The 22,674-nt window shown below is 42.5% G+C and overlaps 1 protein-coding gene across 2 annotated transcripts in view; it reads right to left on the bottom strand.

The window, feature by feature from the left end:
• zeb2a (zinc finger E-box binding homeobox 2a) overlaps nt 1-22,674 on the bottom strand; it is a 62,302-nt gene that overhangs the window by 272 nt on the left and 39,356 nt on the right. Inside the window, exons 3-10 of one of the 2 annotated variants that reach the window (XM_073473523.1) lie at nt 20,727-21,029; nt 16,868-16,936; nt 16,554-16,748; nt 16,027-16,241; nt 13,043-13,151; nt 9,975-11,893; nt 7,518-7,698; nt 1-3,017 (exon numbers count right to left, since the gene is read on the bottom strand). The exon at nt 1-3,017 is cut by the window's left edge and continues 272 nt beyond it. In XM_073473523.1, the coding sequence (XP_073329624.1) occupies nt 2,392-3,017; nt 7,518-7,698; nt 9,975-11,893; nt 13,043-13,151; nt 16,027-16,241; nt 16,554-16,748; nt 16,868-16,936; nt 20,727-21,029 (3,617 nt within the window). In that variant the 3' untranslated portion in view covers nt 1-2,391. The remainder of the gene's footprint in view (nt 3,018-7,517; nt 7,699-9,974; nt 11,894-13,042; nt 13,152-16,026; nt 16,242-16,553; nt 16,749-16,867; nt 16,937-20,726; nt 21,030-22,674) is intronic. The other variant, XM_073473522.1, reaches the window with a different exon arrangement.

The raw sequence follows: 22,674 nt of genomic DNA, 5'->3' as shown, positions 1-22,674 counted from the left end.
CAGTAGTTTCAAAGGAAATAAAAACAAAAAATCAACAAAACAATTGAATTTTTCCAAATACCACAGACGCCCTCTGTTCATAGTTTTGCTCCAATAGTCAATGACAGAATCATTTTTACTAAAATATATCTATTTGTGAGGAACTCTAATACTGTACACTACAGTATGAAATAAATAAAATTAGGAAATATAAAATGAGTCACATAAATAAAATGGTAAATTCTCAAATAAAAACAAAAAAAATGAAATTTGTGTTGGAAAATTCAACAAAAACAAAAAAAGTAATACTGACAAAAAATACTGTCATGGAACAAAAATACAGAAAATTGCACAAACATATGTAAACTAACAAACTGCCGTCTATCTACGCTAATACTGACGAATCAAAACAAGATGAAATATCCATTTCATACGAAGCAGAGCGGAGAGGACAGGTGATGTACACTGTACAGGGATGGCACTTTGCAGAACAGGTGAAAAGGTTTGCATATAAGGCTTTCTCTGGAGAAAAAATTCAACACACAAAAAAGGCTCTGTCCTTTTTTATTTTTATCTTTTTAAAACGGAGCCCTTTCATATTACGCTCCCTCCTCTCCTTTTTAAGACTCACATCGACATTTTATTTTGAAAATCACACAGGTTTAAATGTTCCTTCACATAAAGAAAAAAACAAAAACATTAGGAGGCCCAAAGTCGTGTGGTTAGTTGGCAAAAATAAAACAGGATCAAAATAAAAAAACGTCACAGTAAAAGGAGACAAAAAATACAACGATAACACTGACAGGAAGTGACCGAGTGTTCGAGGCGTTTCCCTCTTTTTTATTTTTTCATTCTTTTTTATTTTATTTTGTAGTGATTCGGGGAGTCGAGTGCAATTTCCTGATGGGGGTTCGAACACAACGAGACACAGGAAGTTAAGAACATTATAGCACCACACAGCTTTTAGGCCTTTATAATACTGTACATTAAAAACAGCTTCACTTCATTTCATTATAATGATACTCATTATTACTTCTTCTTTTATTTTATTTTTTATTTTTTGCATAATGTGGATTTTTAAACAATCCCACCCAGCTTCATGACGCGGATGTTGGCCGTCATCGAGTTGCATCTCCGGTTAGAGACTGTAGCTGAAGTATCAGAGGTGTGGAGGAGCTGCAGCTCTCTGGAGTTATTCATCTCAATATCATCGGTTCATTTTACTTCACTGATCAGAGACGTGACCTTTGACCTACCAGCTTCTACCTGCCACCTGTAATTTTAGGATATTGAGCTTCAAAGTTTTCGCTTTTATTTGTCAAAATAACAAAATCAAATCAAAATCATGTTTTAAATTGAGTTTTGTTGATCAGACGTATGTCAGATAAACACAGGAGGAAAATAGCTAAATATTTTATTTCAGTAAGCTAATGTTGTGAGCTCGTTGGTGAATTACGTTAGCTGGAAAGCTAACCACTAACATGCTAGTCCTAATCGGTCACATTTTTAAATTGTGTCGTGTTGATCAGATGTATTTCAGATAAAACCTTCTGGTCACACCAGGAAGTGAAAATTCATCATCTTCTTTGCAAAATATTGTATTTATTTAGCTAACTACTAATTCGCTAGCTGCCCACTGACAACAGCTCCTGAAGCCTGATGGATCCTAAAGAGGGCAAATAAAGCGCTGTAAGCTAACGAACATTAGCCTTCACTGAGATCACTTTATCTGTTGTAGCACAGAAGCTGTAAACAGATACAGATACAGCTAGCAGCATGGTTAGCATCAACAACTAGCTGCTAGAAACCAGAATGTATTTTAGATTCATACAATTAAAGATTTTGTCCACAACCGCTGTGATCTCGTTAGTTTGACAACAATAATTCTTGCTAACAAACGTTAGCATCAGCTGTGAAGTTAACACCAGCACGAAGGCGTCTAGCCTGGAAGCTAACGGTAAAGAATTAGCTTTCAACTAAGATCGAACAGGATGGAAAATGATTCTCATCTTAGTTTGTGTTTGTGCGAGAACAGAGAGACGCCATGAAGCGTCGATCGTTGTCTAACATTCAGAAACTTACAGAAGCAAGTCAGAGAAAGATTTAGCTTCAAATAAACCTCCACAAAATGTCCCTCAGTTGTCAAAGAAATGTTTGAATTGACAAAGACAGAATCTGATAAATCAAAGGTCATGATTTAAAACATGGACATGTTGGTCTGTTGTCAGGTAAAACACACCTGTGATGTACGTGTGTTTCTCTCACAAGATAAATCAGAAATCAGAACAAATAAAAGTCATATTTTCTTGACACCCCTGATAATTAGTGTACAGTCCCTTCAAAATAAAAGCATCCTTCTGAATCGAGCCAACGTGACAAATGTTCGAAAGCTTTTTTAAATTAGTTTCCGGATCAGTCGTCCTGGTCCGACTTGCCGTCTGTCTTCCCTTCTCGTGAGCTCTCGTCCATCAGCTGCGTCGTGTCTTTGCCCTTGTCGTCCCTCGTCGAGTCCATCTTGCTCCTGCTGTCACCTTCTTCCTCCTCCTCCTCCTCTTCCTCCTCTCCTTCCCTGAAACTTGCCTCCTGTCTGTCTGTCACCTCCTCGTACGTCTTTTTGTCCACTTCCCTCTCCTCCTGTCCTCCTCCCTCGCTGCCGTCTCTCAGGATCGTGCCGCCGCCACCGCCGCCGCCACCGTCCTCCTGCTGGTCCTCGGGGTCCGAGTACCCGAGCGGGCCCAGCCCCTGCAGGTAGGCCCTCCTCATCAGCAGCTCGGTGGGCTCCATGCCCCCGACCACCACGCCTCCTCCTCCCTTGTCCCTGGCCTCCCTCTCGGCCGCCTCGCGCTCCTCCGCCTCCCTCTTGCAGTACGAGTATCGGTGGTTCATGTGCTGCGAGTACGAGCCCGAGTGAGAGAAGCGCTTCCCACACTTGTCGCACTGGTAGGGCTTCTCTCCGGAGTGGAGGCGCGAGTGTTCGATGAGATGGTGTTTGTGTTTGAAGGCCTTCTTACAGATCTGACACTGGTGAGGACGCTTCCCTGCAGAGACACAACACACAGGAGGAAGACGGGTCAGCGCACGAAGACGAGGGCGCGCAGCAGAGACAGAAGAAGAAGAAACATCAGCTGACTCACAACAACAACACAAACAGACGCCAGACACACCGAGGAGGACTTTACATCATCATGACCAACATCTGTTCTGTGTGTAGTCACAAACACACCTGATGACGTCATAGTGAGTGAACCAATCAGGAGCCAGTGGTCCAGTTAAAGGGGAAAACCGTGACTATCTGCATCGCACCAGGAAACCATGAACTTCTATTAACAGTGAGCCGGACAGCGTTTTCACGTTAGCATTATCCTGACGTTAGCAGAAACAAACCTGCTGTCATGTTCTCTTATGTGAATAAACTACTTATATTTATATAGTTTGTTACATTTTAGACTCTTGGTCGAAGAAAACAACACATTTAAATGGAATAAGTTTTGATCAATGAAACTTAAATTATTGATTTTTCCAGTAATTTTTCTCGGAGTTTAAAATTTTCTTGAGACATTTTCCTGAACGTTTGACTTTCGTATAACTCGTCCTCGTCAGAAAAAGGAGTGTAAAGGTCGACTGTGAAAGCAGCTTATTACAGTGTTTACGTTCATGGTTAGTGACCTCTAGAGGCCGGAGTGTTTATTACAGCAGCAAAGGAGGAAGTCAGGTGACGGAGCATGAGGAGCAACAAAGGACCAAAAGTCAATGGAGAGTTAATTTAACTTATAACGTTAACGTACGTCAGGAACATAACGTAGCTCAGGCACAAAGTGTGCCAACACTAAGTTTTACCAGTAAAGTACTGAACAGTGCCGGTCGATGAAGGTCTGTGACGCCGGTGGTTTTGTTCAGTCGTTAGCGATGAGAATATGTTGCTTTACTTCGTATGATGGAAAGATTCCTGTCAGTTCTTGTAGATAATAATCAATTATGTTCTCTGTAAGATGGCGTCACACAATCTTTGTCAATGGTTAGAAGACGTGAACGTCACAGTTATGAGACCTGCAGGTGCACAGCGTTGTTCAGCACGAGGGCAGCAAACGATCATCAATGTGTCAATTAATCCGTCAGCTATTTTCTGGATTAATCAATTAGTTGTTTGGTTTATAAAACTTGGATCAGAAGATCTTCAGTTTGCTGTCACAGAGGCTGGAATCAGAAGAGTTTCACTACTCAAAACGATTCATCAAAATACTTTGTGATTCATTTAATTGTGCCACTTTTAATAATTTAAGAGCTCCACATTCTGAGGTTTGATTCATTCAGTAAATAGATTAAATATGTTTATAAAATAGATTATAATTCAACATGTTGGAACGAGGTGCAGACGGAGAAGAAGAAATATCAACAGGCATTCAAACTTTTTATATCAGAATGATTCATTATCATTATTATTGTTATTATTATTATTATTATTATTATTATTATTATTATTATTATCATTATTATTATTATTGTTATTAGAGCGTGACTCAAACGTTCTGCGGTCGTCCACAACTCCAAAAAAATGATTTCAAAATGTCCAAAAACATGATTTTATGATTCGCTCTGAATCTGAATTCAGTGTTTTTAATCTGAGAACACTAAAATTATATATAATAATAATAAATGAAACTGAATAAACTCGCTGATTTTGAGTCGACCTGCTGACAGTCAGTTTAGGCTTCAGGTTTCTCTCTGGGGCAGTTTGGAGCTCAGAAAACGTCTGTGAGCCAAAATCAGTCAGACTGTTTGAAATGAAATAAAACTGGAACTCTGTCAGCTGATTGGCTGTTGTTCTGCTTGAGGACACATGATTGGTCGGTGTGTGAAGCTGTTTCTGATCTGAATTTAAATCCTGATTTTCAAACTTCAGGAAGCCTCTAAATGATTTAAACATGTCGTCTCCCTGACTTCCTGTCAGCTCCAAAATAAGACTCCTGGCTACTGTCCGTCTGTTGCCACGGCGATGCTAAGGCGAGACGGGATGCCGCGAGCAACATGAACCTGCGACGGGCTGATGACATCACATTAACAGATTTCAACCTGAGGAGGAGCAGGGATCCTTCACAGCCGTAACTCCGCCCCCTTCCTCCTGACACACACACACACACACACACGCACACACACACACACACACACACACACACACACACACACTCCTGAATTTACTACGACTCCATACGAGCGGAAATTTCTTCCATCTGACTCTGAACAGGATGCTTCAGTCTGCTGCCAACCGACAGGCTGAACGCCGTCCAAACACACGTCCTACGCACACATGCACCAAAAACACGGCTTCACCCGGGCACCGCCAACACACACACACACACACACACACACACACTCAGTAAAACACACACATGCAGGAAAAACACTCACAAACATGCACAGCTCCTCACAAACACACATGCGGGCAGATCGTAGCCACAAATAGACCTGGAACGCCTGAAACATCCACCATAGCTGGCATACTTCACTGTAACACACACACACACACACACACACACACGCGCGGTGCGGCAAAAATAACCGAGACGGTGGATTCCTGCTCTGAGTGGCGGGGGTGGGCGGGGGGGCCACGTGAACGACAGATGATGCAACTGAGTGAAAGAGACGAAGGTAGAACAGGTCACAGCTCCTTCAACAGGATGGTGCTCAGGTAATATCATGTTTGTGGTTTCTACCAAACTCCATTCAAAAAACACTCAATTTAATTTGACACATCGGTTTCAGTTGATTCGTGCCGAGACGCATCAGAAAGCTGCAGCGACAGAACGTACATTAAGAAAGTAAACTTTAAAAGGGTTTGTGGTTTGTACCAAACTTCAACGGAAAAAATACAGATTTTAGTTTTTAAAAACGGTTCAAGGTTTTTTTTCCTGAGCCTGATACGGTCAGATGTTTAGGAGGACGGTACTCAGGTAAGATCGCTTGTGGTTTCTACCAAACTTCATTGAAAAAACACAAATTTTACCGTCCCAGTCAGATTTGGTTTATTTGAGCCGAGGTGCATCAGAAAGTTGTAGTAAAGGAACATAAAGAGATTAAAAACCTTAAAATCTACACAAAGTTTGACCTAAAATGTTTTTCATGATTCCTGCACCTGTTGACAGCCACATGAAGGCGACCATGTGACAGCCCTAAAACATGGGCACTATTTTTGTTGCATTCTTGCTTTGTGGTTTGTGCCAAACTGCACTGAAAAAAACACTATTTTTAGTGTTTAAAGAATGATTCAGGTTGGTTTGTGCCTGGATTTTATACTGAGACCAGAACTGGTGTCTAATTAAAGAAAATAAAGAGAAAACGGTGAATCTGGAGGTCAAATCATTTTGTCCCTGACAGAAACTTTAAAATCTCCACAATGTTTCACAGGGTTTGGTGACACCTGCAAACAAACTCCACACAACAAATTCATTTCATTCAATTCGATTTTAGTTTTTAAAAAATGCTTCAGGTTTATTTGTGCCCACATTTTATACATTTTGAATTTTTTTAAATAAATAAATAAATAAGAGAACTAAAAATTAATTTTAACCAAACTATCAAAGATTTGATTCAAATTGAAACGATGTCTAAATAATCTGTGGTTTGCAGTCAGTGTGCAGGAATTTCAACTATATCTTTTTTTTACACAGTTCCCCATATTTATCCTGATATGTTTGGATTTAAAGGGATGGGCACTCAGGTAATATAATCTGTTTGTGGTTTCTACCAGATTTCATTGAGAAAAACACAGATTTTTAGTTTTTAAAAGCGTTTTATGTTTCCTGAACAACAAAAAGAAAAGCAAGAATAATATCTGTTACCGTGGACACCCCTTTCAGTAATATGTGGTAGTAAATCAACTCTTCCTGATGTGTTAATCATATCCATTTCATGTTTGCTGTATCTGATGTACCTCCGTGTTTCAATATTAAATGGCTGACAGATAGTTGAACCGTGAGATGTTTACTGGTGTATTCATATCACAAACTGTTTGTTTCCAGTTCAGAAATGGAAGAAATGGACCATCTCTCTGCTGTAATGAATATTTCCTTTTGATCTTCCCGTACAGCCACAGCACACACACACACACACACACACACACACACACACACACACACACATGCACAAACAGCAACACATGCAAACATGCACACCTCCTCCTCCTCCTCCTCCTCCTGCCTCCGTCTCTCTACACAAACACATCACAGTGTGAATGAGATGCCGCAGAAAATGTTGCTTATATTTGGGGCGCTGAGTGTTTATGTAATCCTCTCCATATTAAGTGATCCCTACCCCCTGCTGAAAAGAAAGGAACATGTTAAAGGCCATGGTTTACAGAGAACAAAACAGAAAAAAGAGCGGCAGAGAAAAAGAAAAAACTACAAGTGGGGGAGCTACGTGACTGAAATCAAAATAAAAAGGAGAGAATGAAACAAAAATCTGTAGACATGAGATATGAAGGGAGAGGGCACAGAAGCATCGGGGGTGGGGTAAAAAAAGAAGTGTCCAAATGTTATATATACCTGTGTGCTCATATTTGTGTCTTAGGAGGGAACTGGTCTTCTGGAATGTTTTGTCGCACAAGTCACACGCGTACATACCACTTTCAGTCTTCTTAATCTTCTTCCTGGAGAGCAGCGAATCGCTGTCTGTCAGGTCGTCCAGGCCTGACAGATAGTCCGCCGTCCCGTCCAGCAGCTCCCCCTGAGACACAAGGACAGATCGTTTCAATACGTCTGATAATCCCACACCTGTCGACTTCACACTCCGAGACACCTTCTGCTCCCACCCCCCACCGCCTCCGTGATCCCAAGTCTGGACAGGGCTTAAAGGCCCAACCTGGGTAAGTCCCCTTCATCCAGGAGACACTTATAAAAGAGGGGGGACATATGGGAGGAGGAGGTTTGAATGAAGTGTTGGGAGTTTGTTTATAGATAAAGACAGAGACCAGGTGAGCTTTGTGATTCGTCACGAGACAGAATTGTGGCACTTCCCCCGAGAAACAAGAAGGAAGAAACAGAACTGAAAAAGTGAGAATCTCGTCACCAGGACGGTTTTTGAAACTGATCTTTATTCACTTAAAGGCAGAATGAGTAAGATTTTCCTCTCAATCATCATTTAAGACCCACCTGAAGTGTCTAGTGGTGTCTGTATCTACAGTAAAACATGGATACCCGACCCGAACTAGCCGGGCTGGGACTGGTTTGGACAAAAATGTCGAAATAATGTCCAGGTATGGGTCAGACTCAATCCCATCAATTGCTGTGGTGCTCTCTAGATTTTTTTGGAAAATATGGTGTAAAAATAGGCTAAATTTTATTTAATATGCTCAAACCCTGAGCACCTTAAACCTAGACTGTCAACATGTAGCCTATCAAATGTAGTGTTTCCCTCACATATACCATACTTTTCATTCATTAAAGGAAAACTAAGCACATGTATATTATTTGAAAAGATTTAAAAAACAGGTTGTTGAAGTTGCTCTCAGTCTCAACCCTGGTGTAGAAAACGGCAACTGATTTGCCGTGTTTAGGACATTTCTGGACGTCAACCTAAGAGATGGGGGTGTAGCTCCAGCAAACATCTGCACACAGGATGTGAGGGCGATACTTTATAAAAACATAGTGACCAGGTGCCAGATCATAGCACCAGAAGCAGGCATCCTAGAGGAGCCTGAGAGGATGTTGTGTTTACAAACCACAACCAAAAAATATTACTCATTCTGCCTTTAACTAGACAATATCACCCAAATATCAGTGTACAGGTCATGAGCATGGGACTTCATAAAAAAGGTGGTGCAAGATAGCCCCAAGCATCCAAGACGAGCCGCAGAAGAGGGGCCAAGTTTGAGTGTTGTGTTTACAAATCTGATTCATTCCGCCTTTAACCAAACAATTTCACCACAAGGTCCATCCCAGATAGCGAAATTGTTGTGGCCCACACCACACATCCAGCCCACATACCGTGTGGAATGACAGATCCTGTGCTGTCCACTCCTGGTTGCCAGATCTGATCTACAAGCAGACCATACCATGGCCACATGTCAGCCGAGAGTGAACTGAATAAACCAGTAGTGGGCCAGATCCAGCCCACCAGAATAGAAATGAACTGTGGACCAGATTTGGATCAGTTCTGGTTTATTCGGTTCGCTCTTCGCTGACATGTGGCCATGCTATGGCCTGCATGTGGTATGTGGGCGAAATGAACGTCTCTGGTACAACTTTGCTATCTGGGAGTAGCAGCTGTACTGGAACTGCTGCTTTTGATCATTTCACACCGTCTTCCTCAGCAGATGGAGTTGCCAGATCATTCTGATATTATAAATGTTCAAATGTTGGTTATTCTGAGGACTTAACTAACTTCTTGCCAATGCTAGCTTAAATGTGAGGGTCAAAAGTTGACTCTTGATCTTGAAAATAGTACTTAATGACGGCGTCATTGTGCAGGTGGTAAGGTACCCATCATAAACCACAATGTAGGCAGAAAATACCAGAAACAGAAGCTGGTATGAAAGAGAGGCTCTGGGAACCTCCATCTGCTGACAAAGATTGCGTGATATGATCAAAAGCTGCAGAACAGCAACTAATGAACCTTGTGGTGAGATTGTTTTGTCACCAGCTATTTTAACATATTTCTGCCAAGAAAGTTCTTGTGCGACTAGTCAAATAGACAAGAAGTAAAAGGGCAAGTACCAAAACACACAAGCCTGAACATAGTAGCACTTCCTGTTTCTAACAAATAGGTGGTATCAGATCAGTGCATAGGCTTGTGTACTTGCCAATACCCACTCCAGCATTTTCGGAAGAATCAGAGGCTCTTCTGATCATGGTTACGGGATCAGAACAACCCTATATATCCTAAACAGACTTTATTAAGTGACTTTAACCATAGAAGTGGCAGATAAGGAAACATCTCTGTCATTTTGATTTGAGGACAAATATGGACAGTATCTGAGTATCTGGATTGTTGGGAAGTCTTACCTGGAAACCTGGTTTCCGTTGGTACTTTCTCCTCTGTTGCATTTCAGCAAATGTGGCCGCCCCAGTGGCGTAGGTGTAGGCCATGTGGGGCAGGAAGCTCATGGGGTCGAGGCCTGGGTAGGGCCTGAGGCCGGGGATGGAGGCCTGGGCAGGAGACATGAAGGTAGGTGGAGGAAACGCTCCGTGAGGCGGCAGAGAGGTGTAGACGGGACCGCCAGCGAAGGGATTAATCCCAAAGATGGGACTGGTGCTTTTCTCCAGATGGTGGATGGAGTTCCCTCCACCATCAGAGCCTAGGACCTCCTTCTTGATGTTGACCAAATCTAAGGGCCCGGACAAATGCTCTCGACCATGAGCCTCGCCGTTGCGCTCGATGATGAAACCGTTGGGTCTGGGTCGCTTCTCTCCCATAGAGATGAGCTTCTGCGCCATGTGTTTGGGCAGTGACAGATCCAGTGGTATATCCCCGTGTGCATCCTCAGAGGCCAGGCTGTTTGGAGTGTAAGAGCTGCTCTGAGAGTTTTTGGAGGAAGTTGAGGAAAGGTTGAGGGGTGACGGGGTGTTGCTCCTCAAGTGGTCCAAGGGGTCGTGTGGTTTGTCCCCTGTTGTCTGCCTATTGGCTGTAAACTGGTTGGCCTTTATGAATCTGTGGGAGGTGTCACCATTAGCGAAGCCTCCATGTACATCTACAGCAGGAAGTGACATTGGTGACCGGCTCAAACTGTGGTTGATGCCCAGTTCACCGCGGTCAGGAGGGGGCGACTTTTTCCTAGGATTGCCTCCATGTTGGTTTTGGCTCTTCCACTGGGCGAACCACTCCTTGACAAACTCTTGAGGAAGGCCGACAGCAATTGAAATCTTGAGCAGTTCCTCTGAGTTGGGCTCAGTGTTCATGGCAAAGTAGGCCTTGAGCACTGACACATGGTCCTTGAAGGGGTTGATGGGGCTGGTGGCCCGCTCATTACTGGTCAGCTCGGACGCCATAGCCCCCCGGCGGCCGGCAGGACTGCTCTCAGCCGGCTGCAGGACCGCCTTGATCTCCTCGTTCATTTTGCACAGGTAGCGCTCGTGTTGATGCAGCGGGATGGGCCCCGGGAACGTCTCCTTGCAGTACTGGCAGGAGAAGGACAGGAAACTGTTCTGTCCATCATGGGATTTCTCCTCACCGCTGAGATCAGTTGAGTGGTTTGGCTTCTCCTTCTTTACGTCCACCTGCCTCTTGGACTCGTCGATCAGACTCTTGGCCTCGTTGACCTTCTCCAGCGTGTAGTCGATGATGCTCTTTGTGGGGCTGCCGTGTCCCCCCACCTGTAGGCCGGCCTGGGCCAGCTTCTGCTCCTCCATCCGGGCGCCCAGCTCCTTCATGTAAGCCCTGAGCTTGGAGATCTCCTCTGGGTTCCCATCCATCTTCTGCCTGAACACTGTGTTGTCCACGATCTGAAGCACCTTCTGCACTTCACTCAGGTTGTTCCCGAAAGCCCCTGGGTATCCCAGCAAGGGGAGGTCCAGCCCCAGGCCTCCCAGATGTTGATGGGGGCTCTGGGAGGAGCTGTGGATGCCCAGCGGACTCCCACCCCGGCCATTCAAGTAGACCCCCGGTGCTCCGAACCCATGCTGAGAGGCCATCAGCAGCCGGTACTCGTTGAAGTCCATCGGCTCGGCTTTGATGTCGAGCTGCGCCTGCTGGTCTGGAGGGCCGAGCGGTCGCCCGTTTTCCAGTTTGTGGCGGAGCTGGGCGAGGGTGGGGCTTCCAGGCGATGAGGTCGTGGAGTTGGGGGAGGAGCCAGGCTTGTTTCCGTTGCGGACTCGTCCATTGACGGCGATCAGGCCGATGCATTTCTTGCTGCTGATGTGGGAGCTGTAGGAGCCGGAGTGGGAGAACCGCTTCTTACAGTTGGAGCACTCGTACGGCTTCTCGCCTGCAACACAACACAATACATGGATCATTATTTAGATTCAAATGAATGTAGTTTTATTGTGTTGGCAGGTTTTATTTGATTCTGTGAGTAGAATCATTTGATTATATGAGGCGATGGCTTTACACAATTTTGGCACATTAAAAAGGTCAGGCTATATTCTATTGGATCCTCCATTAATTTGGTGATCCTCTGACTTTTCGTCTAGCGCCACCATCAGGTCAACACTTTAATGTGTCCATTTCTTTGGTTTATGACCAAATACCTGCAGAACTGATGACATTCACATCAGACTCTGTGTTTACTTAGGATTAGCTAATGTTAGCATGCTAATATGAAAAAGTGATTTGACACATTTTTAAACATTTCATAGACTAAACTAAACAATCGTTCCCGAAACAGAGATGAGATGGTTTCACTTCTCAAACTGAATAATTCCAAGTTTATTTTCAATCTTCAGTTTGGGTAAATCAACACATTTAAATATCATCTTAGATATTTTTAACTATTTTTTAGAGCTGCAATGATTAATTGATTAGTTGTCAACTATTAAATGAATCACTAACCACTTTGAAAACAGATTTGAGTAATTTTAAGGAGAAAAGGTTGTTAAAGGTGAATGTTTTCTGGTTTCTTTCCTCTGTGACAGTAAACTGAACATCTTTTTGACATTTGAGAACGAAACACTGATCAACATTTTCCATAATTTTCTGACATTTATAGACCAAAAAAATGAATCACTTGATGCAGAATATAGTCGACAGATTCATCAACAATGAAAATAATGTTTGTTGCAGCTCTATATACACATTCTTTATATTTTCATTTTTTTCCCTTTATAGTTTATTTCCTTTCCTACTTTTATGTGGCAGGTTTCAGCCTCAGTCAGTCAAATCAATAATTTATCAGTGAACTACAGAAGAATGACTTGACATTAATGTGTGAGTATGAATCATTCATGTAGCTGCTCAGGATTAGTGTCACTGCTATAATGGAAAACATATTCAGATCGATAAAATCAGTTTGTTAATTCAAAGAAACGTTTTGAGTGTATTTGTGTTGAGCTTTGATCTGAAACAGGTCGACTGACTCTTCAGAAAATGTCGTGAGTCATTCAGGAAGATTATTATTTATCAGACGCTGACGACTCACCGCTGTGAATACGAAGATGCTCCTTCAGGTGATGTTTGTATTTGAAGGCTTTTCCACACTCGCCGCATTTGAACTTGCGGTTTCCAGCTCCTTCGTTGAGCAGCGGCGGCTGCAGACAGAGAAACAAACAGTTATAATGTGATGGAGGACGAGTGGGAGTCGGTGAGCACAGAGGGAAGACGATTACGACGAGACTGGAACAGAAGAAGCTGACGGGGAAGTTTAATAGTATTTAGTGAAGCAGATCTGATAGTGACAGAGATTCTTCTTCTCTTTTCATCTGCAGCTTTCTGAGAAACGCTGTGGGCTGACTTTGTTCAGAGGTAACAGTCTGTCGTGTAGGTGCATTCCCAACATTCACATGCAAATACACAGATAAACAAACACAAACACAGGCGGGGGGAGCTGACTGAAATCATTCGGCGTGAGATAAGAAGAAGAATCACTTCTTCTTATTTAACTGGAGAAAATGTTTCTAAAGAGTTTGTGTTTCACTGATTTCCACAAAATAAAATCAAAGTAACGACATGAAAATCAGGAATAAAATCATCGTGCAGTAGAGCTGCAACTAACTGTTATTTTCATGATCAGTCGATGAATCATTTAGTCTATAAAATGTCAGATTATTACACAAATAAAATGCTGATCAGTTTCCCAGAGTTCAAAGTGACAGCTTTAAATGTCTTTTTTTAAACAGTCCAAAACTCAGAAACTCTTCATTTACTGTCAGAAGCGACAAAGAAAATCGTCACATTTAACGAGCTGAACCAGACGATGTTTGACTTCTTGCTTGAAATACGATTAACCAACAAACAGCCGTGATGGTTTTTGCAAAAGTAAAGAAAGGACTCAATGTAGCACAAGAAGCCCGTTTCATTAACACTTCGTGGTAGAAAGAGTTATACAAAGTTTCTAAGTTTCTGCTAACTCAACAACTCACTAAATTGAAACATTTTTGAATGGAGTCTGGTGACTTTCTCTCCGTCTGCATCTCCTTCATTTTCTTTTCGAAGAAAAGCAGCAAATCCTCAAATTCAAGAAGCTGCAAACTCACCAATGCTATCTTTTAATCACAGTCAGCACCTTGTGGACGACACTTTAAAGAATGAAACAGTAAAATAGTGAAACTGTTTTGTGGATAACAGAACAATATTTTTTTCTGCTGACATGGACAGATTTGCTTCCTCGTTTCTGGTTGACGTCGCTCGCTGTCCTCGGTGTTTTCACAGTAAGTCCTCTCAGTCTCTCTTTAACAGTTTAACTGGGAGGAAGTACACAAATAAACAGGCACTTAAAGTCATTTGGGGATTATGATAGTTTAAAGCAGCAGGGAAAAGACCATCTGCTGCTGGTTATAGCGGGGCGGGGGGGGTCAGGTACGAGGAGACGGTGATCTGAGGAGGTCTGAGGCTGCCGGGCTTAACTCAGGAAATCTCATTATGATCACAGTGTAATTGGAAAATTGAATGATTCACTGCTTAGTTACCGACTCTAATGTGAGTTTTGGATCGTGAGCGGCAGCAAACAGGCGTGTGCAGGAAACATTTAACACCAGCTTATTATTAGATTACTATTTAACACCCCCAACTCTGTTTAATGCTGCTGAGGACGACACAATGTGAAATATTCAGATTAAAGCAGAAGAGGTCTGTGTGTCTTTATTAGTGTTTAATTTCTAATCAAATCTGTTCCACTTTCTGTTCCAACAGCTGATGTAAAAACTCAGATGGCCCGAGGACGTTAATATGCTCGCACATCCCCCGCATGAAGCGCTCGGCGAGGGGGCGCGGGGTAAAATACAGCTGCTAACGAGCTCAACGCCGCCACGTTTTATTACAGAAGGAGAAATTAAGATTTCAAAGGCTGAGAAACATCATGGAGGCTACAAATGAAACAAGATGTTAATGGTCAGACTGGGAGGACTGGGTGGGACGATGAGGGGACAGCTGGAGACTTAACCAGAATTTAAAAAAACAATCCTGAGAGTTTGAATGATTCTTGAACTACAGAAGACGATCAGAGCCGCTGTCAAATAAAAAGAAAGAGTTCTGACTTGTTTCGTTTTCACCAGAATTCTGATTCTGCCCCAAAAAATGTTCAGCGCCTTTAATCCTCTTCTGAACCGAACAAACTACAGGAGCTGGTGTTTATTTATCCCATCTGTTTACTCTCTTGATTAACAAATGAAAAGTTTTGCCTCTAAAATGTCAATAAAAGTGACAAATGACAAACAATTTTAATTTCCTGCATCCTTCAGAAGCCAGAACCACCAAATGTTTGGAGCATTTCTGCCGTCACAACAGCTACTGATCACATTTCTGTCCATTCACTGATCAGTTAGTCGACATCAAGACACCTTGTTGGTCCGACACTGGTTTGAATCCGACATTGTTTGCAGGAACACGACTTGAAACACATCTCAGTTTCTTCTATGCCCGCCCCAGAGCCTATAGCAGAGTGATGTTTGGGAGAAGTTACTGATCCATTAAAGACACAAAGGCTCGTCGTTGGGTCCGTCTGTGGCTTCAGCTCATTTTGAAAGCTGAAATGTTTCTTCAGGCAACAAAAAAAGAGTCTACGACAGTTTTAATAATCGATTTACTGCTTATGTAAAAAAAGAAAAAATGCCAAAATTTACCTGCTCTGAATTCTCAAATGTAAAATATTTGCTGTTTTTCTATGAGAGTAAACTGAACATTTATATTTTTTGGACATTTCATCTGATATTTTATACACCAACAACTGAAGCATGAAGAAAATACTCGTCAGATGTATCTACAAGTAATGAGCTTTTTGTTTTCTGTTTGTTTTGTGTTATTACATCTTTTATTTTCCTGTATTCTTCTTATATGTGTTATTACACCACATGAGGAGCACTGACAGATAAACTCAAACAAAAAGAAAAACGTTTGGGATGAAATGTGACTTAAAAGACGCTCGAGACACGTCGAATGTTCTCATGTGTTGGTCCAGGTGTGTCTCACCTGGTCTCTGGTGGGTTTGTGCGTGGTCATGTGACGCTCCAGCTGCGTGCGGTGGCTGAAGGTGTCGGCGCACAGCGGGCAGGTGAAGCTCTCCTCGTTCTTCTCGTGGCGATATTTGATGTGTTCCTTCAGAGACGTCAGGCGCTTGTAGCCGCGGTCGCAGTACGGACAGGTGAGCAGCTGGGCGAAGTCGTCAGGTGTGCCGGTCAGCAGGTCTGCAGAGAGACAGAGAGAGAGAGAGAGAGAGGGGTCAAAGGTCAGGTCAGGGAGGATAATGGGCCGGTGCAACAGGAAGTAGACTTTGTTTTTCATCTTCATGTAAATACAACAGCTTTGTTTCAGATATTTAACATCAGGACATTAAATCACCTTAAAGTTAATGAGTTAATGAGAGTTTGTGTTTGTCGTCTGATATCTTCAGACTTTCTCTCTTTATTCATATAATATTGGATCATGTTTTATTTTGAAAAGTCAGTTTTTACATTTTCCACAGCATGACCTCCATGTGTTTCCTGTATGTGACTCACCGTGCTCGCTCTCGTCCTGTCCGACGGCCTCGGGCGTTCCCAGTCGCGTCACCTCCTCCGGGGCTTCTGGGTAAATGATGGCGGTGTCGCTGCGCTGCAGGTACTCGGCGATGGTTGCCGGGTGACCGTCGCCCTCCTCCAGTTTACGTTTCAGGAAGTACTCGTCCAGCTCGGAGGCGCCGTCCAGTCGCTTCACTGAAGACGGGAAACAAACAGGAAGCGATGTCAGCGTCACATTTCTGCTTTTACAGGCCGGTCCAGGCAGCGTGTGTGATCATATGATTATAACATGTGATCGCTCTTATTGATCTCACCTGTACCGTTCCCCACAGCGTGCAGCGACGCCTCCGGACCGAGAGGTTCATACTCGTCCTTCCTGTCATCTGTTCAATAAAACGACAGAAAAGAGACATTAACTCATCTCCTCCTCCTCCTCCTGCTCCTCCTCCTCCTCCCGCTCCTCCTCCTCCTCAGTGTATCTAACAAAGGTTTTTGGATGGTGGGAGGTGGCAGCGCTGCCGGCGGTCAGCTGCTTCCTCGCTGACAGAACTACAATCTGAAGGTATTTTCTACATAATGAGTGAAAAACCACAACTGAGGCCTATTGTGTTTGTTCCTCCTGGGCCTCCTCATGTGACTCCTCAACAGGAGTCACAAGTATCATAAGCTTCATTCAGCCCTTCAAAGGAGGGACACACCTCCTCCTCCACCTCCTCCACCCTCACAACAACAGACAGGGAGGAGGAGGAGGTGGAGGAGGAGGAGGAGCTGCCTCCCCCTCCGTCCTCAAACCCAGAGGGAACGATGGAGAATAAATCCATGTATAATTTTACTGAATAAACACAAGAAGGTTTGTGGTTTTATGAAGGAAAACATTTAAAACTGAATCACAACATCTGTGAAAAGAACCGGTCGTTAATTTTGTCCTCCTGTCGAGCTGAAGACGAGGTCGAAGATTTATTAAAAGGCACCGAACAGTTTAAAATCAAATCCCTCAGGTCGGACTGGACCCCAGAAATACACAGAAACTGAGAAATTCATTCTAAAATTATTGTTTATGATGATTGCCGGATCAATAAAGGATAATCCCGGGATTATCACCATAAATGTATATTTTAATGTGTTCTGTGATCAAAATACAAGCTCAACTTTTTTACAAGCCTTAACTTTGTTTACCTGACAACACCTGGGGGTCGGACTAACACCTGGTACAGTCATTTCAGTCCCATAAACTTCTTATGTAACAGAAACGTTGTTCACTGCTCCAGTTAGATGAGATTAAAATATATAATAATAATTATTATATAATAATTAAATAAAATTAAATAATACAATTATTATATAATAATATTATTGTTTTTTAATAATTATTATTATATAATAATTAAATAAAATAAATACATTAAATTAAATTAAATATGACTTAGCACCAGGATATAATAAAAGATGTCAGAGCTTAAAAGTGTTTTTTAAAATGACAGGAAACAGAAACAGTCTGTAAATTAGCTTCAGCTAACGCTAGCTGTGGCTGCACTCCAACTAGCTTAATGTGATGTGATGTTTTCCAGAAATGAAACATTATTCATTTTAATTTTGACGTCATAAAACAGAAACAGATTGTAGATTATTAAGGACACGTTCCTGAAATGGTTTCTGAGACACGATGATGTTCTGCTAGCTAGCCACGAGCTAACAGTCAGTGTAGTTTATATGATGACATGAAACATTTCATATTTTAATGAATAAAATGATGTGATGAGGCTCGAGTTTCCACACTCAGGTTGTTTGTTATGTTTGTGCCATAAATGAACAATTAAAATATGAATAAAGAGTTCAGGTAGATGAATGTAAAGTTTAAATAAAGTTTGTGATTCAAAGCATGAAGCAGCAGTTAACCAGTGACAGGGTGTTTTCCTCTGATGGAAACACTGGGACACTTTTCTTCTTCTTGTCTTTCTGTTTCCACCCACTCCTCCTCCTCCTCCTGTTGTTGTTGTAGAAAGTAAAATGGAGTCTCTTTGTGTTTTCATTCCTCTTTTTTTTCTTTCCTCGAGAGACAAGATGGAGGTGACGGAGAAATAATGAGCGTTTCACTTCTGTTTGTGGTTCGAACGTTTCTCTGAGTCAACAGCTGCTGACTCGTCTTCTTCTGTCTGACTGAAAACACCTCTGACCACGCTCTTCTTCTTCTTCTTCTTCTTCTTCTTCTTCTTCTTCTGTTTGTTTCTTTTATTTCTTTTTAATGCATTATTTTCTTCTTTCTTTCTGTGGCTCCTTGTCATCCTTCATGTTTCACCTTCTTCTTCTCTGGTTTTGTTCCAGTCGTTTCTCTTCACCGTCTCTCTTCTTCTCTTCTTTTGTCCCTTTTAAAGTTTTCCTCTCTTTCTTTCTTTTCCTTCACTTCCTCGTCTTCCTCTTGTTTCTCTGCTCCGGTGTGTGATTTTAAACAACATGCCAACGTTCTGGAAACTAGTATTTCCATTTTTAGTTACTTTCCACTTGTAATCCATTACATTTGAGAGGAAATTACTGTACCTTTCACTTTACTTTTACTCTTTGACAGCTTTACTTACTTTTCAGATTAAGATTTTATATAAAATATAGCACAGTTTTATAGGTAACATGCTAACTGTGTCTGCAGCAGCTCCAGCTGCTTATCAGACCCAGTTTTATTTTATCTGACTGCTGATTAAATAAAAATAAAAATTTTAATGTGCTACTTTGGCTCTGATGCAGCATGTAATCCGTAAAGTAACTAGTAAAGTAATCAAGTAAATGTGAGGTAGGAACAAACGTGAGGGAACAAAGTGAGGAAGGTTTATGAGACGAGCCTGATGATCGCGGTCATATAATCGTGTCATTGAATATAATAAAAGCATCAGACTGTTATCGTCTTTAAATACGACGTCTGTGACGCTGTGACGTTTAACGTTTGTGTTCTGAGCTCGTTAGCGGGGATGAATGGACGCTGCCGTCCGTCGTCGGCCCGTTAGAGCGTCTGTCTCCGTGACGTCTCTCCGCCTCGCTGCTGCTCTTATTCAACATGTAAACGGTCGTCGTGAAGCTCCAGATTTCATTTGGCTGCGTTAATGAGTCCCGCTCCGCCTAACGAGCCGACTGAGGCCCAATGAAAAGAATCTGTCTTTGTGGCTCCGCTGACACCAACCGTCCTGACAGCAGCTTCACTCCATCACCTGCCGCTCACGTGGCCCGTTACACAAACCACTTCATCTGTTTAACGACAAACACGTGTGAGACACTGAGGACCATGTGGACTCAACCTAGAGGACGTCACACAGAATATTATTAAAAGTATTTTTCTCCTCTGGTTACAGTTTATAGAATCACTGTTTGAGAAGAAGCAGCAGCATTTTAAAGAAATGTCTTATTTCTATAATAGTTTTTATATAAGCGTTTAATTCTTACAGTTTTATATCATGTTTTCATATAATATGTCACATTAAAATAATGTTTTGTCTTAGTCTCCACTTTCATCAGAAAAATGGCGACCCGTAGTACGACCTCTAGTGGCCATACTAATTATTACGGCAGCAAAGGAGGAAGTCAGGGGACGAAGTACAACAAGCGGAGGGACAGTTAGCAGGAGACTGACTGTGCGCCGCGTGAAGCCACAATCCAACAGTTATTTTACTGTACGTGATGAAGTTTCATGTCACGTACGCAAAGTCAATTTCAAATACTTAATGTACTAATTTTAATCCAAACAAGGATCTTTTATTGTTTTATTCTTTTTATTGTTTCATAACATTAAACATGTGACGTGACATGTGATTTAAGTTACGTAACGTAACATAAAAATCTCTGGTTCAATCTACTCACATGTAAATATTTTCATTTTATTTGGTTTTATATTAAGTGAGTAAGTAAACTGAGTATAACTTATGTTGTGTATTTAAAGTAACATTTACGTCACTGATGTACTTATTTTAATCCAAACTGTGATATTTTTGTGGATTTTTCAGTGTTTTCTGTTTTTTATAGCAAAGCGGTCGAACTCCAGAAAACAATCATCAGATTAATTTATAATTGAAACAATCTTATTAATATTGTTGTCACTGTTTGACCCTGAACACTTTGGTTTGTTACAAGAATGAAAAATATCTTGAATTAAGTTTTTTTAGATTTAGATGTTTTCGTCACACGATGACTCACCGGAGCCGTTCAGGTGTCCGTTGCTGTCGTCTCCGAGTCTCCAGCGGTGGTGGAGGTCCTGCAGTCCGTCCCGGCCCTCGGAGCCCTCTGAGGACAGCAGGGCGTGGGCCACCCGGGGCGACGCCTCCAGAGGGGGCACACCGGCCGGGCTGCCCTGCTCCTCCTCATCCCCTCCTCCTCCTCCTCCTCCTCCTCCTCCTCCTGCAGCGCTGCCATTAGCGAGGCCGCCGTCCTCAGAGACCAGCGTCCTGTCGTCCTCGTCTGTCTCTGAACCCGTCTCCACCACATTCTCATAGTTCAGCACTGAAACACAAACACAACAGAGACATGTTAGGTTTCAACAACAACAGAGGAGGAGGAGGAGGAGGAGGAGGAGGAAGGCACATTCCTGGACTGGGAGTCTTTTTCTGTCGGACTCTCAGGGGACTGAAGACCGTAAATGTTCCATGACTGAACATAAACCTTCAAACAGGGACAGACTGAAACTCAGAGACTTTACTGAGGTACTGAGATGTAGAGATACTGTGTTAGAGCAGCTAGTTAGCTTAGCTTAGCTTAGCATAATGAATGGAAACAGAGGGAAACTGCTAGCCAGGCTCTGTCCAAAGGGAACAAAATCCTCCAACCAGCAGCTCTAAAACTCATTTACATCTTTTATCTTCGTTGTTTCATCTGTGGAAAAACTGACCTGTACAAACAACAGCTTGGTGTTTTTTACTCTTTTGATTTAAGTAAAAGAAATAATACTACAATGTAAAAGTACTTCATTACAAGTAAAAGTACTTTTTGCCCACAAAATCTCATATTCAGTGTGCAAAAACATGTTTTTATTGAAGTCGTTGATATTTTTGGAGGGAATCTGAAGTTATCAGTGCTGCCACCTTAAAACCCTCAGTAACCAATAAGCATCAATAAAGGTCGACCAACCAGCCGCTAACGTCTGTCACATCTAGAGTTAAACACTTTCAAACCAGTTTGATATGAAGCGTTCGACCGGACCGGACCGGACCTGTAATACGACCCTTTTCTTAGAGCCCATGAATGAGAGCAGCACTACAGTCCATCAGGACGACTGTGACACGTCATGTTTTTAATTCTCACAACCTTTCAGCTTCACTTTTCTTCTTCTCAACATCTAAACATGATTTAAATCAGACCTCAGCCGAGTGAAACTGGACAACAGACGCTTCATATAGTCACTTAAAGTATGAACGTTTCAGGTCGCTGAGTTTTCTACAACACGTTCCTAATGTTTCACAATAAAAGCCTTGTTAAGAGATGAAGGGTTTCTGTCCACTGAAACACTAAAGGGCTTTAATTTGAAACAGTTTTAGTGGCACGACACTCAGTTTCAGTTCATCATAACAAGAATAAACCGAGACATAGCAACACCTTTGGAGCTGAGCTAATCGGCAAGACCAGAAACCCCCCCAACCCTGCTGACATTGTGACGGATCAGTAACCAGTGACAAGCACCAAAATGTGAGGAACCAACAGACAGAACAACAAAACCGGGAGCCTACATTACCCACAATGCAACTGAGCCCCTGAGTGACATCACTGGAGGATATTCCTCTGAGCCACAGAGCAGTTTATTCTACTTTAATGTGTGAAACTGGTGGCATGGCCCTTTAAACCTGCTGCCGCTCAGAGAAACGGATGCTTTCTTAAACCTGAGCGAGGCGGAGGTGAAGAGTCGGGGGCGGGGGTGGGCGGAGGGCAGTAAAGCACCATGACATCATGGGAACCAGCTGGCAGGAACAATTTTCAGCTTCATTTTCTCGTCAGCGGTTTAATAAAGCGATACGTCGACGGCGTCTTATCTGCGGCTCAGGAGCGAGTGGGAAGTGAAGCTTTCTCTCCTCCGGGGATTTTATCTGCTGCCAGTTTCCAAACCGTAAACCTTTACATCCGAGCGGCGCGCAGGTTCCCAGGGAGGAGAAAATAA

The sequence above is a fragment of the Pagrus major genome, chromosome 9, assembly GCF_040436345.1.
Source record: "Pagrus major chromosome 9, Pma_NU_1.0".
NCBI lineage: Eukaryota > Metazoa > Chordata > Actinopteri > Spariformes > Sparidae > Pagrus > Pagrus major.
The sequence above is the reverse complement of the archived record's forward strand: the minus strand, read 5'-3'. Positions and strand labels throughout refer to the sequence as shown.